A 16,753-nucleotide genomic window follows, 5' to 3' on the forward strand; every position below is an offset into this window, starting at 1 on the left:
ACAACTTTCCCAAGCACACACAGACACTTACACACACACTTTTTTTTTTTTTTTTTTCTTTCTTTCTTTTCTTTCTTTCTTTGCTTTCTTTGGCAGTCTTTTTTTTTTACTAAAACTTTATTTCTGATCTTGCTCTATAATTATCTGATTTATTTGGTTGCATTTTAGTGTTTTTTTGGCATTTTCATAATTGATTTCTGTTTTTGAATTATTCTATTGCACTGTAACTTTTTTATTGCTATTGGGTGCTGAATTTGCAGTGACGTTGGTGGATCCAGGGCTCTGACCACCGATTTCATTGCAATTATTGTTCTTCTGTTGGTTTAGGTGGTTTTAGTGGATTTTACTGATTTTATGGTGTTTTATCTTTGCATTGTTCTTTGTGTGTTTAGTGCCCCCAAAAAGGTTGCTTTTGCAGTGACATTGGTGGATCCAGGGCTCTTACCGATTTCATTGCAACTATTGTTCTTTGATTGCTTTTAGTGGTTTTATTCCATTTTAACTTCATTTGATTTCAGTTGTTCTAGAAAGGTCCAGAGGTGCTAAGATTGTTCTGGTAGTTTCTATTGCCAAGGGTTAGGCTGATGCCACACCAGGCGTAGGGCTGATTTTTTTAGCAAGTGGAAAAACGCTTGCCGAAAATTCAGCCCTACGCCTGCTACTTGTGCCTGCACCCGAATGAATGGGATACGCTCGGGTGCAGGCACATGTAGCCGATATACGCATGAAAACGCGAGACTTTGCATTCTCACGCGTTTTCATGCGTATATCGGCTACATGTGCCTGCACCCGAGCGTATCCCATTCATTCGGGTGCAGGCAAAAAAAAAGGGGTGCATAGAGTGCAGCCCCAATATTATGCATTTTCAGGTTTGGTGGCCATGTACTTATGTGCAACCAGACATAGGTATCGTTTTATTCAGGGGAACTTGCAGATTGATGGTTAGTAAGTTTTTGGTAGTTGCCATGGAGATTTTGGGGAGAAATCTAGGTTTTTTTATCTGGTTTTTCCTTGATTTCTGACCAAAATCTAGGGTTGTATCTGGTTTTTCCTTGATTTCTGACCAAAGCGCTGACTTCTGCAAGGGACTGCGGCCACAATTTTCCATGTAGAAAGAGAAGAGTGGTGTCTCTGAATAGCTGAAGGTGTGCACTTTTCGTAAATATATAGATTGTGGGGGTTATCTCAGAGGTAGGGGGGGTTAACACTGAAAAACTGCAGGTAGTGCACATAGAGCGCAGCCCCCAAAATTTCAACTGAAATTGCCCTTATGCATTGCCCCTGTTTTGGGGCATTTGGTGGCCACGTCTTTATGTGCACCCATACATATGGGGTATCGTTTTATTCAGGGGAACTTGCAAATTGAGGTTTAGTAAGTTTTTGGTAGTTGCCATGGAGATTTTGGGGAGAAATCTAGGTTTTTTATCTGGTTTTTCCTTGATTTCTGACCAAAGCGCTGACTTCTGCAAGGGACTGGGGCCACAATTTTTCATGTAGAAAGAGGAGAGTGGCGTCTCTGAATAGCTGAAGGTGTGCACTTTTCAGAAATATATAGTTTGCGGGGGTTATTTCACAGGTATGGGGGTGTTTAGACTAAATAACTGCAGGTAGAGCACATAGAGCACAGCCCCCCCTTATGCATTGCCCCGGTTTGGGGGCATTTGGTGGCCACGTCTTTATGTGTACCCATACATATGGGGTATCGTTTTATTCAGGGGAACTTGCAGATTGAGGTTTAGTAAGTTTTTGGTAGTTGCCATGGAGATTTTAGGGAGAAATCTAGGTTTTTATCTGGTTTTTCCTTGATTTCTGACCAAAATCTAGGGTTGTATCTGGTTTTTCCTTGATTTCTGACCAAAGCGCTGACTTCTGCAAGGGACTGCGGCCACAATTTTCCATGTAGAAAACGAAGAATGGTGTCTCTGAATAGCTGAAGGTGTGCACTTTTCGTAAATATATAGATTGTGGGGGTTATCTCACAGGTAAGGGGGGGTTATCACTGAAAAACTGCAGGTAGTGCACATAGAGCGCAGCCTCCAAAATTTCAACTGAAATTGCCCTTATGCATTGCCCCTGTTTTGGGGCATTTGGTGGCCACGTCTTTATGTGCACCCATACATATGGGGTATCGTTTTATTCAGGGGAACATGCAGATTGATGGTTAGTAAGTTTTTGGTAGTTGCCATGGAGATTTTGGGGAGAAATCTAGGTTTGTATCTAGTTTTTCCTTGATTTCTGACCAAAGCGCTGACTTCTGCAAGGGACTGCGGCCACAATTTTCCATGTAGAAAGAGAAGAGTGGTGTCTCTGAATAGCTGAAGGTGTGCACTTTTCGTAAATATATAGATTGTGGGGGTTATCTCACAGGTAGGGGGGGTTAACACTGAAAAACTGCAGGTAGTGCACATAGAGCGCAGCCCCCAAAATTTCAACTGAAATTGCCCTTATGCATTGCCCCTGTTTTGGGGCATTTGGTGGCCACGTCTTTATGTGCATCCATACATATGGGGTATCGTTTTATTCAGGGGAACTTGCAGATTGATGTTTAGTAAGTTTTTGGTAGTTGCCATGGAGATTTTGGGGAGAAATCTAGGTTTTTATCTGGTTTTTCCTTGATTTCTGACCAAAGCGCTGACTTCTGCAAGGGACTGCGGCCACAATTGTCCATGTAGAAAGAGAAGAGTGGTGTCTCTGAATAGCTGAAGGTGTGCACTTTTCGGAAATATATAGATTGTGGGGGTTCTCACAGGTAGGGGGGGTTATCAATGAAAAACTGCAGGTAGTGCACATAGAGCGCAGCCCCCAAAATTTCAACTGAAATTGCCCTTATGCATTGCCCCTGTTTTGGGGCATTTGGTGGCCACGTCTTTATGTGCACCCATACATATGGGGTATCGTTTTATTCAGGGGAACTTGCAGATTGAGGTTTAGTAAGTTTTTGGTAGTTGCCATGGAGATTTTGGGGAGAAATCTAGGTTTTTATCTGGTTTTTCCTTGATTTCTGACCAAAATCTAGGGTTGTATCTGGTTTTTCCTTGATTTCTGACCAAAGCGCTGACTTCTGCAAGGGACTGCGGCCACAATTTTCCATGTAGAAAGAGAAGAATGGTGTCTCTGAATAGCTGAAGGTGTGCACTTTTCGTAAATATATAGATTGTGGGGGTTATCTCACAGGTAGGGGGGGTTATCACTGAAAAACTGCAGGTAGTGCACATAGAGCGCAGCCTCCAAAATTTCAACTGAAATTGCCCTTATGCATTGCCCCTGTTTTGGGGCATTTGGTGGCCACGTCTTTATGTGCACCCATACATATGGGGTATCGTTTTATTCAGGGGAACTTGCAGATTGAGGTTTAGTAAGTTTTTGGTAGTTGCCATGGAGATTTTGGGGAGAAATCTAGGTTTTTATCTGGTTTTTCCTTGATTTCTGACCAAAATCTAGGGTTGTATCTGGTTTTTCCTTGATTTCTGACCAAAGCGCTAACTTCTGCAAGGGACTGCGGCCACAATTTTCCATGTAGAAAGAGAAGAGTGGTGTCTCTGAATAGCTGAAGGTGTGCACTTTTCGTAAATATATAGATTGTGGGGGTTATCTCACAGGTAGGGGGGGTTAACACTGAAAAACTGCAGGTAGTGCACATAGAGCGCAGCCCCCAAAATTTCAACTGAAATTGCCCTTATGCATTGCCCCTGTTTTGGGGCATTTGGTGGCCACGTCTTTATGTGCACCCATACATATGGGGTATCGTTTTATTCAGGGGAACTTGCAGATTGATGTTTAGTAAGTTTTTGGTAGTTGCCATGGAGATTTTGGGGAGAAATCTAGGTTTTTTATCTGGTTTTTCCTTGATTTCTGACCAAAGCGCTTACTTCTGCAAGGGACTGCAGCCACAATTTTCCATGTAGAAAGAGAAGAGTGGTGTCTTTGAATAGCTGAAGGTGTGCACTTTTCAGAAATATATAGTTTGTGGGGGTTATTTCACAGGTAGGGGGGGTTAACACTGAAAAACTGCAGGAAGTGCACATAGAGCGCAGCCCCCACATTTTTAGCTGTAATTGCCCTTGTGCATTGCCCCTGCTTTGGAGTGTTTGGTGCCCATGTCTTTATGTGCACCCATACATATGGGGCATCATTTTATTCAGGAGAAGTTTGTCTTTCAAATATGCCTTTGTTAGAAAATTTTTATGAGATTTTTTTTTGTCAAATCCACATTTGATCCAAGTTTACGTTTTAGAAAAAAAAAAAAATGTCATAAAAAGTTCCAAATTTCACAATGCACTGACAAAAGGTATTTGGCTTTTGAGTGAAAACTACATTGCACCTAGAAACCTGAAGGTCTGTAGTTTCTAAAGATACCAAACATGAGGGGATATTTTAGATTTACATATAAGTTATGCTGCATTAACTGTTACAAGCGCTTTTCTGCTTTGTTCTGGTGTGATATTGTACTAAGTATTGCTTTAGTTTGGGGGTTACTTCTGGACAGGAACTGTGGGGTACCACCACATATTTGGTATCGTTGGAATTGGGAGTATCAGGGCTTTTACAAACAATAAAAAAAAGTGAGTAAAATTAACTTTTCTATGGAAAAAAACCTCAAAATATACAGAAATTTTTCATAATTTTATTTTTTTTTTTACATATTTCACCCAAAATACACATCATATCTCCAGAAAAGTTATAAAATTTGGTATGTATGTCGAAGCCCAATTAGTGACGAAAAAAACGATATATAATTTCCCTAGTTTCGTGGAGGTTTTCCTACCAAAAAACATTGTTAAAGTGAATGAGTACAAAATGCTTAAAAAACGTCTGGCACTGGGGGGAACCGAAATGACGAATTCGGCTGGCACTTAAAGGGTTAAATGTTTCTGCTCATCAAAAACCGTTAACTATTAGTCAAAGATAACATAATTGAACACAAAATGCAGTTTTTAAATAAAGGTTTACGTTATTAAGGGAGAAAAAAAATCCAAATCTACATGGCTCTGTGTGAAAAAGTGATTGCCCCCCTTGTTAAAAAATAACTTACAGGTATATCCCATAACCCTGTATTCCCTCACTTGCTAAGAAGCCATCCAACCCCCTCTTGAAGGTTGAAGGCAAGTACAATATAAATAAATAGTGTGGTAAAATAGATTAAGAATTCCTCCATTTCAAGATTTCTCACCTAAACAAGAACCTAATTCTTAAATTGGCCCAGTGGCATGTACATCAACTCACAGAATTCCACCTCTCTTCTAGTCTCTAATTGTAAAGAAATGTACACCACGTTTATAAAGCAGTTTCTATTCATTGACTATAGCATGAAGCTACCCCCCCCCACACACTCACACAAACCAAACACAAGTGCACATGAACCATTTCATAGATTGGTAGAAATTACTTAGAATGATTTTAAAACTTAAAGACCATAAAATAAAAGGAAACATTCACACGCCACATTAAAATAAAGATGGTGGCCTTAACCATTACGAATAGAATGCCCTATTCCTAGCAAATATGCAATTTTGTCTTCATTATTTATTTTTGTATAGTTTTTATAAATTGTTTGCCTTACTTTTCTGACTCTTTCCATATTTCAAATGGGGGTCACTGACCCCAGCAGCCAAAAAAACAACTGCTCTATGAGGCTACAATTTTACTTTTCTTCCTTTTTCTTACTTATCTTCTATGAAGGCCTCTCCTACTCATATTCCTGTCTCTTGTTGAAACCACTGCTTGGTTGCTAGGGTAAATGAGACTCTAGCAACCAGATAGCTGCTGAAATACCAAACTGAAGAGCTGCTAAACAAAAAGCAAAATAATGAAAACATAACATATTAAAAATGAAGACCAATTGCGAAGTCTCTTAGAATATCAATGTCTATATCAGGGGCGGCCAAACTTTTAGGCTCAGGGGCCACATTGACTACAATATGACAGACGGGCTGGGCCAGTGCCATCTCCGCTCGTCAGTTGGAGTTTTGCGTCGCTGCGCTTACATGCAGTCTTGATGCCAAGTCTTGCGTGAAGAGACTTGTGGAGTCAGGATTTTCTGAAAGACAGAAGATTGCGGCCTGCGGTCTCTGTCAGGAAAAGCGAGACACTCCAATCCTTGGCGGGTCGGATTAAAAAGACCAACAGGCCAGACGTGGCCCGCGGGACGTAGTTTGCCCACCCCTGGTCTATATCATACTCAAAGTTAAATTTAAAGGTGACTTACTTCTTTAAGCATTAGTGATATTTTATTGTTTTATTTATTTTATTGTTTAGTGATGGGCGAAATAATTTGCCCGGCATGGATTCACAACGAATTTCCACATTTTGCCATTGGCGGATTGTTTCACGAAACAGGCAAGAAAATTAGCCGTGCATCAAAAAATTGACACCTGAGTCAAAAAAATTGTCACATGCATACAAAATGATGCGCAACATTTTCGCCGTTTTGCAAATCTTTTAAAAGATTTGAAAATTTTTCAGCGAAGTGAAATGGCACAGATTCGCTCATCACTAGTTAGCACCTCCCTGATTGGTTGCTTTTGATTGGAAAGTGTCTTCTAAACACTATATTAGAAATACAATACACAGTAAATTCTCCAGGCTTTTATACTGATTTCCAAGCCGAATATATTTAAAGGTAAAGACCCACATAATGGCCTACATTGGTGCGGTAGGAAGATTGTATGTAGTTATTGAGCAGCCAATAAGCTAAATTATAGTTTGAATTGTTATCTCCGAATCCTTGTAGCCTCTAAAAGATTAAATAATTCCGCTGTAATCCCAACCCCTCGTTGGCTTGTGTATATAATGAGTTAACACTTCCTCTGGGGCTAATTATTTTATCCATGTTCCTGAATCCTACATAGCCTTGGGGGGGTTGGGTGCATGCTGGGATGTTGTTGTATCTGTCCTCTGAAGTTAAAAAGAAAACTGATGACACACATGAAAGAGGCATTAATTAAACCGCTAAAGAAAGAACCAAATCTATTTTTACTGCTCGTTGTATAAAGAATTAATGGGAGTTTCACAGCAAACTCTGATACAGAAACATGTTTAATTCATCTTGAATGCACCTGTTGTTCAGCACTGTAAAGGCAGCAAGGGGTGTAGATAAACAAGATATCCACTGGGGCGTATTTAATAGACTTCTTAAAGGACAGGGATGCAGGTGTAATGTTGTTTCTTTCTATTTTTGCAACCCGTATAATTTGAGGTCAATTGGGAATATTCTGTTTTTCACATGCCTTGTAAATAGAATAAACGTGATATAAATATTCCATGCTTTTATAATGGCGTTGCCACTGTCCTGGATATTTATTGGTTTGATGTGATTGCTGCCTCTGTTCCCTTGTGTATCGGAGCAAGCTTGGCCCTAAATATGCACTAGTCCTGCTGGAGCCTGGGCCAGTACAACACCCATATCCAATAACTGTCACTTACAATGAGATCTGGATGTTTTGATGGAAATGGAAGTTTCTGAATATTTAATAAAAGTGGAATAAAATGCTCAGTGCACCCATCAGTACACTGATTTTTTTGTATAAACTTTTTATAAGCAGGCAAATCCATAAAATGCACTAAAACTACCAATAAACATTTTAAAGAGATTTAGAATAAATGGATCTATTTCGCATCAGATAAACCTGGGAATATGCTCAATGTGGCAAAATAAAAAAACCTCTTTATGTGCCTGCTATAAACATTCAGCTATGTGCCCCAGCCTGCCATATCATTAAGGCTTTATTCACTTTATATTAGATAATCATTATGTGCTGTGAATAAAGGGCAATTAGGATCCCCCCACTCAGTGTACTAAACTGAAAACAATAAAGTCACAATTTAAGGCTAATGTCACGTATAGCGCTCCATACGCTTAAAACTCCCTCTACCTGTGCCTGCACCAGAATGAACTGAATATGCTTGGATACAGGTACATGTAGCCAATATCCACCTAATAATGTGAGATTTTGCACTTTCTCATATTTTTTGGCGGATATCAGCTACATGTGCCTGCACCCAAGCGTATTTAGTTCATTTGGGTGCAGGCACATGTAGCTAATATCCACCTAATAATGCAAGGCTTTGCATTTTCTCATATTTTTTGGCGGATATCCCCTATATGTGCCTACACCCAAGCATATTCAGTTCATTTGGGAGCAGGCACATGTAGGGGGACCTTTAAGTGTATGGAGCGTATTCTCTGTAAGTGTTTTTAGGCTTGCCAAAAATATGCGCCATACTCTACGTGTGGCATTAGCCTAAAGTATTGGCGAGTTTGAGGGGCCCCCCTACAAGGAACTTTTAGTGCCCCCACCATTTATATTAGTGTGACGCATCACATCATGTGGCGGTTACCCAGAAGCAGCAACGGCAGGCGCTTGAAGGTCCCCTTAGATCCGGCAGCAGTGGGGCCCTTCAGGACAAGGGGGGCCACCCCCCCAACATTGCGTATTTTGTAAATAATCAATTTGTAATGAAATTGTAAAACATTTTGAGCTCTCCTGGAAGCCTATTTCCATTCTACTTGATCTGGATTTAGGGAGTAAATGTATCTGTTGCTGCACTCAGGCCCGGACTGACAATCAGTGGATTCCAGCCAATGCAAAAAGAATGTAGACCAGTTGCAGATTGTGTTAGAATTTCAATCTTTACATCATACTAACATTTCAATTTACTGTGACCAACCTAAGGCTTTGTCCACTCCTCCAGCTCATCATTCTGCATTATTACCAAGCACAGAAAAAGCAGAGGTAGGTTTTTATGTGAATCATAAGGCAATACTCTTCTGAAAATACAGTAGAGGAAATACTCTATGGTGGGCCCTTTAGTTTGCCCCAGTAGCCCACAAACAATTTGTGGCAGCAATAGTCTAACCTAGCTTTTGCACATTATGTTAACATGCATGTAATTCTCAGTGCACATTGGTAAATCCTGTATTGTGTACAGAACTGCACATAGCGTGAATGCAAACATCAGGGTTGCTATATATTGGTGTAATTCTAGGACCATGTAATAAGGTAAGGATTAATGGGAATAGCTAAAAGCTGGGTCCCCAATCTTAATTACTTGGTTGTGGATGCTCCTCCCTTGATTTCAATTACATGATGGTTTCTCTCCTTTGTGCTTCAACTGATTGCCCCACCCCCAACATGTGCTAATCCTCTTATGATTTAAAGCCCTTGTGTCTGGGTCTTATGATATGGGCATTATGCTTTTAGGTACTATATTTGTTGCCAAACCATCTAGTGTGGTTGCTCATTGCATTTGATTTGACTATCTAGGTAAAATGGCTACAGTTATATATACAGGTGTGGATATAAGTCTCTATATATGAAAGCTACAATAAGGCACTCACAGGACTTCAAAAATGGGAAAAAGTACAAAAGATGTGTTGTTTCTGGCACCCAAGCAATCAGCCCTGCAAATGGAGTACATATGTTCTGATATTATATATATATAGATTTATATATTGTTTAGGGGTGAGCACAACTTTCCCTTTTTGCTATAGCAGTGGTCAGCTCCATGTTGTGCCTCCCATCATTTCTCAACTACAGTCAGGTGATCCCAGTGATGGCCAACCATGAAAGCAAGCAAGTTGCAGGTAAAACTTAGTCCCTGTATATTAAAGCAGTAGAATTCTTAATGAATCATATGAAAGAGTAGACTGGCCAGGCCAGGGATGATTGACATAGTGGGCCAGCTTGAAATATATTGCAATATATGGACAAACAATCGCTCTTTTGCTTAAAGGGGAGGGCATTTTTTAGTAGCGTAATGCACAACATGCCTCAATGTCCTTGCATACAAAGTGCATACCTCCCAACATTTGAAAAAATGCAAAGAGGGACAAAATGAAATGGTGCATACACTGTGGCGCCCCCTTTTGTGACCACACCCCCTAAATACCACTCCCATATTACTAAATTTGGCAGGTTAATTAAAGTTTGAACAAATTTCTTGGGGTTTTGGGGTCTTGTTTTAATGTGTTATGACAGTTTTGCTAATGAAGGTGAAATTGCCCTTTAAGATACATGTTTTAACTTATTAATTACAATTGTATCTAAGGGCAGTTGTTGAGTATTCTGGGCTCTCTGCCAAAAGCCTACTTATATAGTTAAGTTTGAGAAACTTTGTATCTTTTTTGGAATTCAGTGCAGGAGATCAAAGGGAAATTAGAGACTTTTCAATAAGAATCCAGGCTGAGCTGTTAAAATCGGCACTGTCCCACGAAAGTTGGGAGGTATGCAAAAAGTTCTGTGAGCCCCACAATTTTCTGTGCACACTGGTGTCATAACTTGTGTGTGTGTGTGTACCACTGCAGAATAAGTGACACAAAATCAGTGAAAGAAACTCCTTAAGGGTTGGGAAACACCTTATATAACGTACCACTAAATAGATTTATGTAAAATACAATCAGTGGCTTTTTAAATTTTGTTTTAGGTTATTAATTATGCCATAAACTTTTGTCTTCTGAACAAAGTGTACCCAGTCCCAGGGTTATAAATCATGGGGCCCCACACTAATAGTTAGCAGGGTTCTCCCACCAGGGGGCCCAGGTTATTAGAGCACTGCTAGGACCCCTGACAAAGATTCACCCAAATTCACTCACAAGCCCAGTCTGCAAACTTGACCTTCACAGCTCTCTGTTCCCCTCTGCTATGAGGCTCCTTTCGTGACTCTACGCCCTGCCCTTCCCATACCCTTTCCTATTTGTACCCTGTGTGATGTGAGCTACAACATCCTTTTTATTGGTTGGGTTGCCCTCCTCTGCCTTTTATAATTCTTCTTTTGTAGGTGTCCAGAACTGCAGACCTGTATGTGGTCTAATTAGTTATTTATATTTACAGTAGGTATAATTATGCTTAAATCAACTGCTTTTTTTTAGACTCACTGAGCCCAATGGTACCCAACATCCAAAATTCCCAGTCTGAATATTATAATTAGCATACATTTATAAAGTGTCAATGTATTGCACAGCTCATAAAGGGTGTAAATACTATTTACATACAAATACTGACCAATATATTCCTGCTTTCAGCCACTCAACCAGTTTTCTACACCCTTTGATGTAGCCCTAATTTTATACACCATTCTTGAATATAGAACAGTACTGAATGCTTTAGCAAACTATTCACATCAAAAGCTTTGGCTTGATCCTTTTTGCTGCTTATATTGCCATATAAGCAATTAGATATATTGGCACAAGTGATACGGCATAAACCCATGCTGACTCTCTATAAACAATTTCATTTAGAATGTTTGGAATTTAATCCTAAAGAGAATCTCGTTGTTTCCTTCCAATAAAATTCCCTTACATGGATGTTACTAGAAGCTTACTGTTCTATAATTTTCTAGCTCTGATCTTTTCTTTTCAAGATAAACACATCGGCTCTCTGCTAGTCTGCTGACACAAATAAAACAAAATGGCTGTGGTTTAGAGGAGCATACCCAGCCGTTATGTGCACTGGTGATCCTGCTACTCCGTTTTGGCTCCAGCTTAGAGTCGTTGGCGCTTAATATTGGCAAAAAAAAAAAGCATGCATATGAAACATCTGGAGAATCCATTTCACACCAATAAAGTGTTTTCATTTTAAAATGGATTCTCCAGTTGTTTGATATCCACATAGTGCTCCTTTTTTGTCAATATTGTGGCACAAACCCTGATGAATAGGATTTCAAAAAAATTACATGGGGTCTGTTAATTCCTGACCTTAATTCCATCTGCACTCTTGGGTCAATTCAGTTGGCATCAGTTTCCATCAACTTTAAATGTTCCTCCTTTACGCTAATGCGTAGGGTGTATATTTTCGGCAAGCGGAAAAATTCTTTCCGAAAATACTCGCCATACGCTCCTACCTGTGTCTGCATCCGAATGATTGGAATACGCTTGGGTGCAGTCACGTGTAGCTGAAATATGCATAAAAACATGAGAGAATGCAAAGTCTAGCGTTTTTATGCGTATTTCGGCTACATGTGCCCTCACCGAAGCATTTCCTTTCATTCGGGTGCAGACACAGGTAGGAGGCGTAGGGCCCTTGTCTGGCATTAGCCTTAGACTGGAGATTTTCGGTTGCATACAAAACCTGGAACTGCACCAAATGTTTGTGGTACTGGCTGCTCACTAGGTGGTGCCAAAATGTTAGGCTCTTCCCTCCGTGATAATAATGCCTTACCAGATACCCAGGGTCTTTGCTTCTGTTTGCTAAAAACTGCACCATCCCAGGGTATTTCTTTAGAACAGTGTTCCCCAACCAATGGCTCATGAGCAACATGTTGCTCTTGGATGTTGTTCCCAGTGGCCTCAAAGCAGGTGCTTATTTTTGACTTCCTGATAAAGAGGCAAGTTTTAGATGCATAGAAACCAAGTATAATGCCAAAAAGAGCCTCCTGTTGGCTGCCAGTTCACATAGGGGCTACCAAATAGCCAATTATAGCTCTTATTTGCACCCCCATTAAACTTTTTCATGCTTGTGTTGCTCCCCAACACCTTTTCCATTTAAATGTGGGGTATAAAAGCCATCTTGCCAACGAGTATCTACAGATATACCTTGGACCATTGCAGTTTTCTCCTGGGGACACCAGATAAGTGATTCTAATGACAGGGGGGTGTCTAACATTTGGCATCCCCCCAATGTTTTAAACTTTAGTTCTCATTTGAGAAAAAAGTATTTAAGGGCCCGATTTATGATTTCCTGAGCACCTAAAAGTTTTTCTTAACAAAAGCGTGTAACAAACTTTGGTACCTTAAAGTTTTTCTTTGTAATAAAAGCCCATTTGGCAAAACTTCTGGATATTGTCACGTTTTTTTGGCAGGAAACCCCATGTAAAGATCCCCATACACGCTGAGATGCGCTCGCTTGGCGAGATCGCCAAGCGAGCGGATCTTCACCCAACAGAGGATATTATTGAATATTGCTGTTACATTATTTTTTTGCCTTTTTCAGTTGAGGCCCAGACTGGCAATCTGTGGATTCTGGCAAGTGCCAGAGGGGCTGCTGTAAGATGCCATAGGCAGTCATTATTTAGTAGGATAGAAAGGTGCTTTTTGGGCCTCTTTTTCCTTCAAATTTAAGGACCTATTTTAAATCCCAGTCCAGGCCTATTTTAATTCATCAGGTCCCCTTATCTCTGAAGCCAGCTCTAGAGATTAAACTCTTTGAGTGAAGACAATAAACCTTCCCTTGCCACCAATGGCTGCTTTCTACTGTCCATTAATGTTTAATGCACCAAGGCCTTCAGTTCTGCTCGTGGTAGCAGATTAATGCCCCATGAACACCACTACTTACCCCCGCCCTACACTTCAACAGGAACATGTGGGGCAGTATTGCTTTGATATAGAGTAGGGTCGGACTGGGGATTGCAGCCGGGCCCCCTATCCCCCCACCCACAGGGGCCCCTCAACTCCCCCCCCCGCATGGTCCCCCACCCGACGTCCTCCCCGAGCGCGCACAAATTTAACGTGTCAGCGGAGGAACAGACGGCCGGGGGAGCACTGGCAAGGGTCGGGTCTGGGCCACCGGGATTTTTCCCGGTGTCCCGGCGGCCTAGTCCGACCCTAATATAGAGTAAAAATCCAGTCACAGAAGTACACCTGTGTTTTCAAGCTTATTATTATAATTTATTTATATAGCACCGACATGGTTTACACATAACTTTACAGAGCTTGTTCATCATTTAGAGGCAGGTCCTGCCCAAACAGGGCTTTCTTTGTATGAAACTGCATCAAGGCCTCCCAGGTGTTGCAATATTTGTAAGAGACCCAGTAGATTATTACAATTATTTTACTACATAAAGTATTTTTTTTAATAAAAAACTGTCATAGGAGTATGAATGCACAGTACCCAAGGGAGTGCTTGTTATGGAGCAAAACCGAACGCACACTGATTAATGACAGATGCCACACACTGCAGCTTTATCAGAGAGTTTGTGTAATGAAGGTAAGGTACAGGTATGGGATCCAATAGCCAAAAACCTGTTATCCAGAAAGTTCTGAATTACAGAAAGCTTGTCTTCCATAAGCTCCATTGTAATCAAATAATTCTGATTTTTTAAATGTATTTTCTTTTTTTCTGTAATAATAAAACAGTAGCTTGTATTTGCTCCCAACTAAGATATAATTAATCCTTATTGGACGCAAAAACAGTCTTATTGGGTTTAGTTAATGTTTTTTGTTTTTTAGTAGACTTAAGGTATGGCGATCCAACTTATGGAAAGATCCCTTATCCAGAATACCCTTGGTCCCGAGCATTCTGGATACCAGGTCCAATAACTGTACACACTTTTTTTCTTTCTTCCCTCATATTTTATTTGCTACTGGATCAAGGCTTTCTGGTTTCGATGTTGGACTGTATATTAACTACCACAGAAGAATTGCAGAAGCACTGCTGAGCAGCTTGTGTATGAGTCAGGGGGTAACTACTTACTGACTGCAGCCCAAGCGACAGAGCAGGTAGAGCGCAGCAGACACTGTCTCCCTGGAGCTTGTTGCCAAACGCGGCGCTTTCATTAGATTATTACAACGACACCATTGTTCTTCCTTCTCAGCCAATCAGTGCCCTCCGAGCTATTTCTGTACCTTAAATATAAGACGGATCTTCTTTCAGTTTATATATTAACCCACGCCCCCTCATATGTTCTCGTTACTATGTTATTATACGGGCACGGCCCCTTTCCAAAATCAGATGCGGAAGGGCGCCTGCTTTATTTCACGTTGGTAAGGCTCAATTCCGGCGCAGGTAGGCGCCAAAGCCCAAAAGCGCTTCACGTCCTTATGTTTTGTGCACATCAATTAAATCAATTGTGAGTTGGGCGGGTGGGTCAGTCAGTCCCACCTCCTCCTCCGCCACTTCTGCGCTCTTTCTTTCTATCTGTGCGTGTGTGTGTCTCTCTCTCTCTCTTAATTCCTTCCTTCCCCCCGGCGCTCTTTCAGTTCTCTTGTTGGAGAATGAGCTCTTCCTCCTTGGGCACTGACACTCTCCCAGGCAGCAGGACGCAGGAGGGCGGCATGAAGGTGAAGCAGAGCGGGGGGCAGGTGGTGGCCGCTGGCATTACAGAGGACCAGCTGCTTAGGAAGCCCCATATCAGCCCGGAGGATGTGCTGGGACTGCAGAAGATCACATCGGGTCAGTACCAATGCCTCGTACTTTTATTGCACCGCAGAAAATGGCATTTATCAAAAAGGGCTGAGGATGTGGGACAGGCATAGGCAGACCTGTTGAGAAACGAGGATTAAAACGTGGACGGGATCAACCTGTTTTAGTGACCTGGAACAATATCAGGGATGGGACTATTGTCATATTTATCCTTGGCCCTTTCACTCTGTACGCAGGTGTGTGTGTTTGTGTGTCCAGATGTGTGTGTGTGTGTGTGTGTGTGTGTGTAGCATGCACCTTGCAGCCATAACCACATCATGAGGGACTGTAATGAGATGATAGCCTGGTTATTGTTGTACTTTATGGCATTGCTGTGCTGCTGCTCTGTGCATCACTAAAGTGCTGCAAATGCTTGGAGAGGGGGAGTGGAAAATCCTGGGCACATGAGCTTGCATTCTAGACAGGAAAAGGTTGGCCTTCATTACTGCTAATCTGTAGGGCCACTGTCAGAAACCTTGTTCTTCATTAGTTTTCTGTGCAGATTAAAGATGTAGGGAGCCCCTGTAACAGTGAGCAGAACTGAATTCTGGGTTTCTGGGCCCCGGCCATAATAGAATAGATTTATAACTTATATGGTCCACACCTTACAGGTTTGTATAGGTTGGTGTATAGAAAAGAAAAGTAGAGATGTCTGTTAAAAGGGTACATTCTCATTGGTGCTCCCTACCTCCATGAAGTAGGCACCCCAAGCTTGTTTACATGCAAGAGGCTCCACCAGTAAGGGCTGTCCCTGTCAGTGCTACATCACTTGTCCTATTGTTATCTAACATGTTTATCTGTCTGTAACAGTTAGCGGCTATTGCACTTTAGACATTTAGCGTTCAGGGCACATATACTGCTTCTCATATGTTTACTGTCTCCATTAATGATAAAACAGGCTTTGAATGAAAAGTTGGGTGTACAAAGCAGGCTGGATTCTTATTGTGTTAAGTGCTGGGCTAAGCCTGAAGGCTTGGGGAAAAGTTTTATTCAACAGTGTTGCTTTAAGTAACTAGCCTTGAGTTTGCAGAACTACAACTCTCAAAACACTTTAAAGGGGATCTAAACCCAAAAAATGATGCAAACTTATGCAAAGAGGTCCTCTTGAGATGTTTTACACTAATACTAGGTTTTAGGGTCAGCAGCTCTCTTTGAAGGTCAGACAACACTTTGGCAACCCTTTTTGTTTCAGATGCAGGTTTGAGCGCATTCAGACACTTAAAATTACTACTAATTGATACTTACTAATTGATTCCATTGTGCTTGTGTGCATTTAGAATTGTATTTTATTGTAGTCAAGTTTTGTTTCTTTTTATTGGACATAACATGCTTAATTTTTCTTGACTTGTGTTTAGGAGACAATAGAATATATGCTTGAGTTTGCAACGCTCTTAAAAAAATAAATATAAACAGAATATACACATTTTACACTCTCAATGTGCATTTTTTTTAAATGCACAAAAAAAAAAAAAGACAAATTTCTTGTAAACACAGGCCAAGAATCAGCCCCTACACTGGCATTAGCCTTTACGTGTGCCTGCACCTGGAACCATTGTGTCAGCCTAGGTGCAGCCATACAGAGTCCATTTCAGCGGCAAAATGCACAAGTATACATTTTGGTGCCAAAATCCTCCCTGTGT

The 16,753-nt window shown here is 41.0% G+C and overlaps 1 protein-coding gene across 2 annotated transcripts in view; it reads left to right on the plus strand.

Moving 5' to 3' along the window:
- The first annotated feature begins 14,604 nt into the window (after window positions 1-14,604).
- Window positions 14,605-16,753, plus strand: part of unc119 (unc-119 lipid binding chaperone) — a 33,250-nt gene continuing 31,101 nt past the window's right edge. Inside the window, exons 1-2 of one of the 2 annotated variants that reach the window (XM_002937145.5) lie at window positions 14,605-14,695; window positions 14,912-15,104. In XM_002937145.5, the coding sequence (XP_002937191.2) occupies window positions 14,627-14,695; window positions 14,912-15,104 (262 nt within the window). In that variant the 5' untranslated portion in view covers window positions 14,605-14,626. The other variant, XM_031896675.1, reaches the window with a different exon arrangement.

Source organism: Xenopus tropicalis, chromosome 2 (genome assembly GCF_000004195.4).
Source record: "Xenopus tropicalis strain Nigerian chromosome 2, UCB_Xtro_10.0, whole genome shotgun sequence".
Taxonomy (NCBI): Eukaryota; Metazoa; Chordata; class Amphibia; order Anura; family Pipidae; genus Xenopus; species Xenopus tropicalis.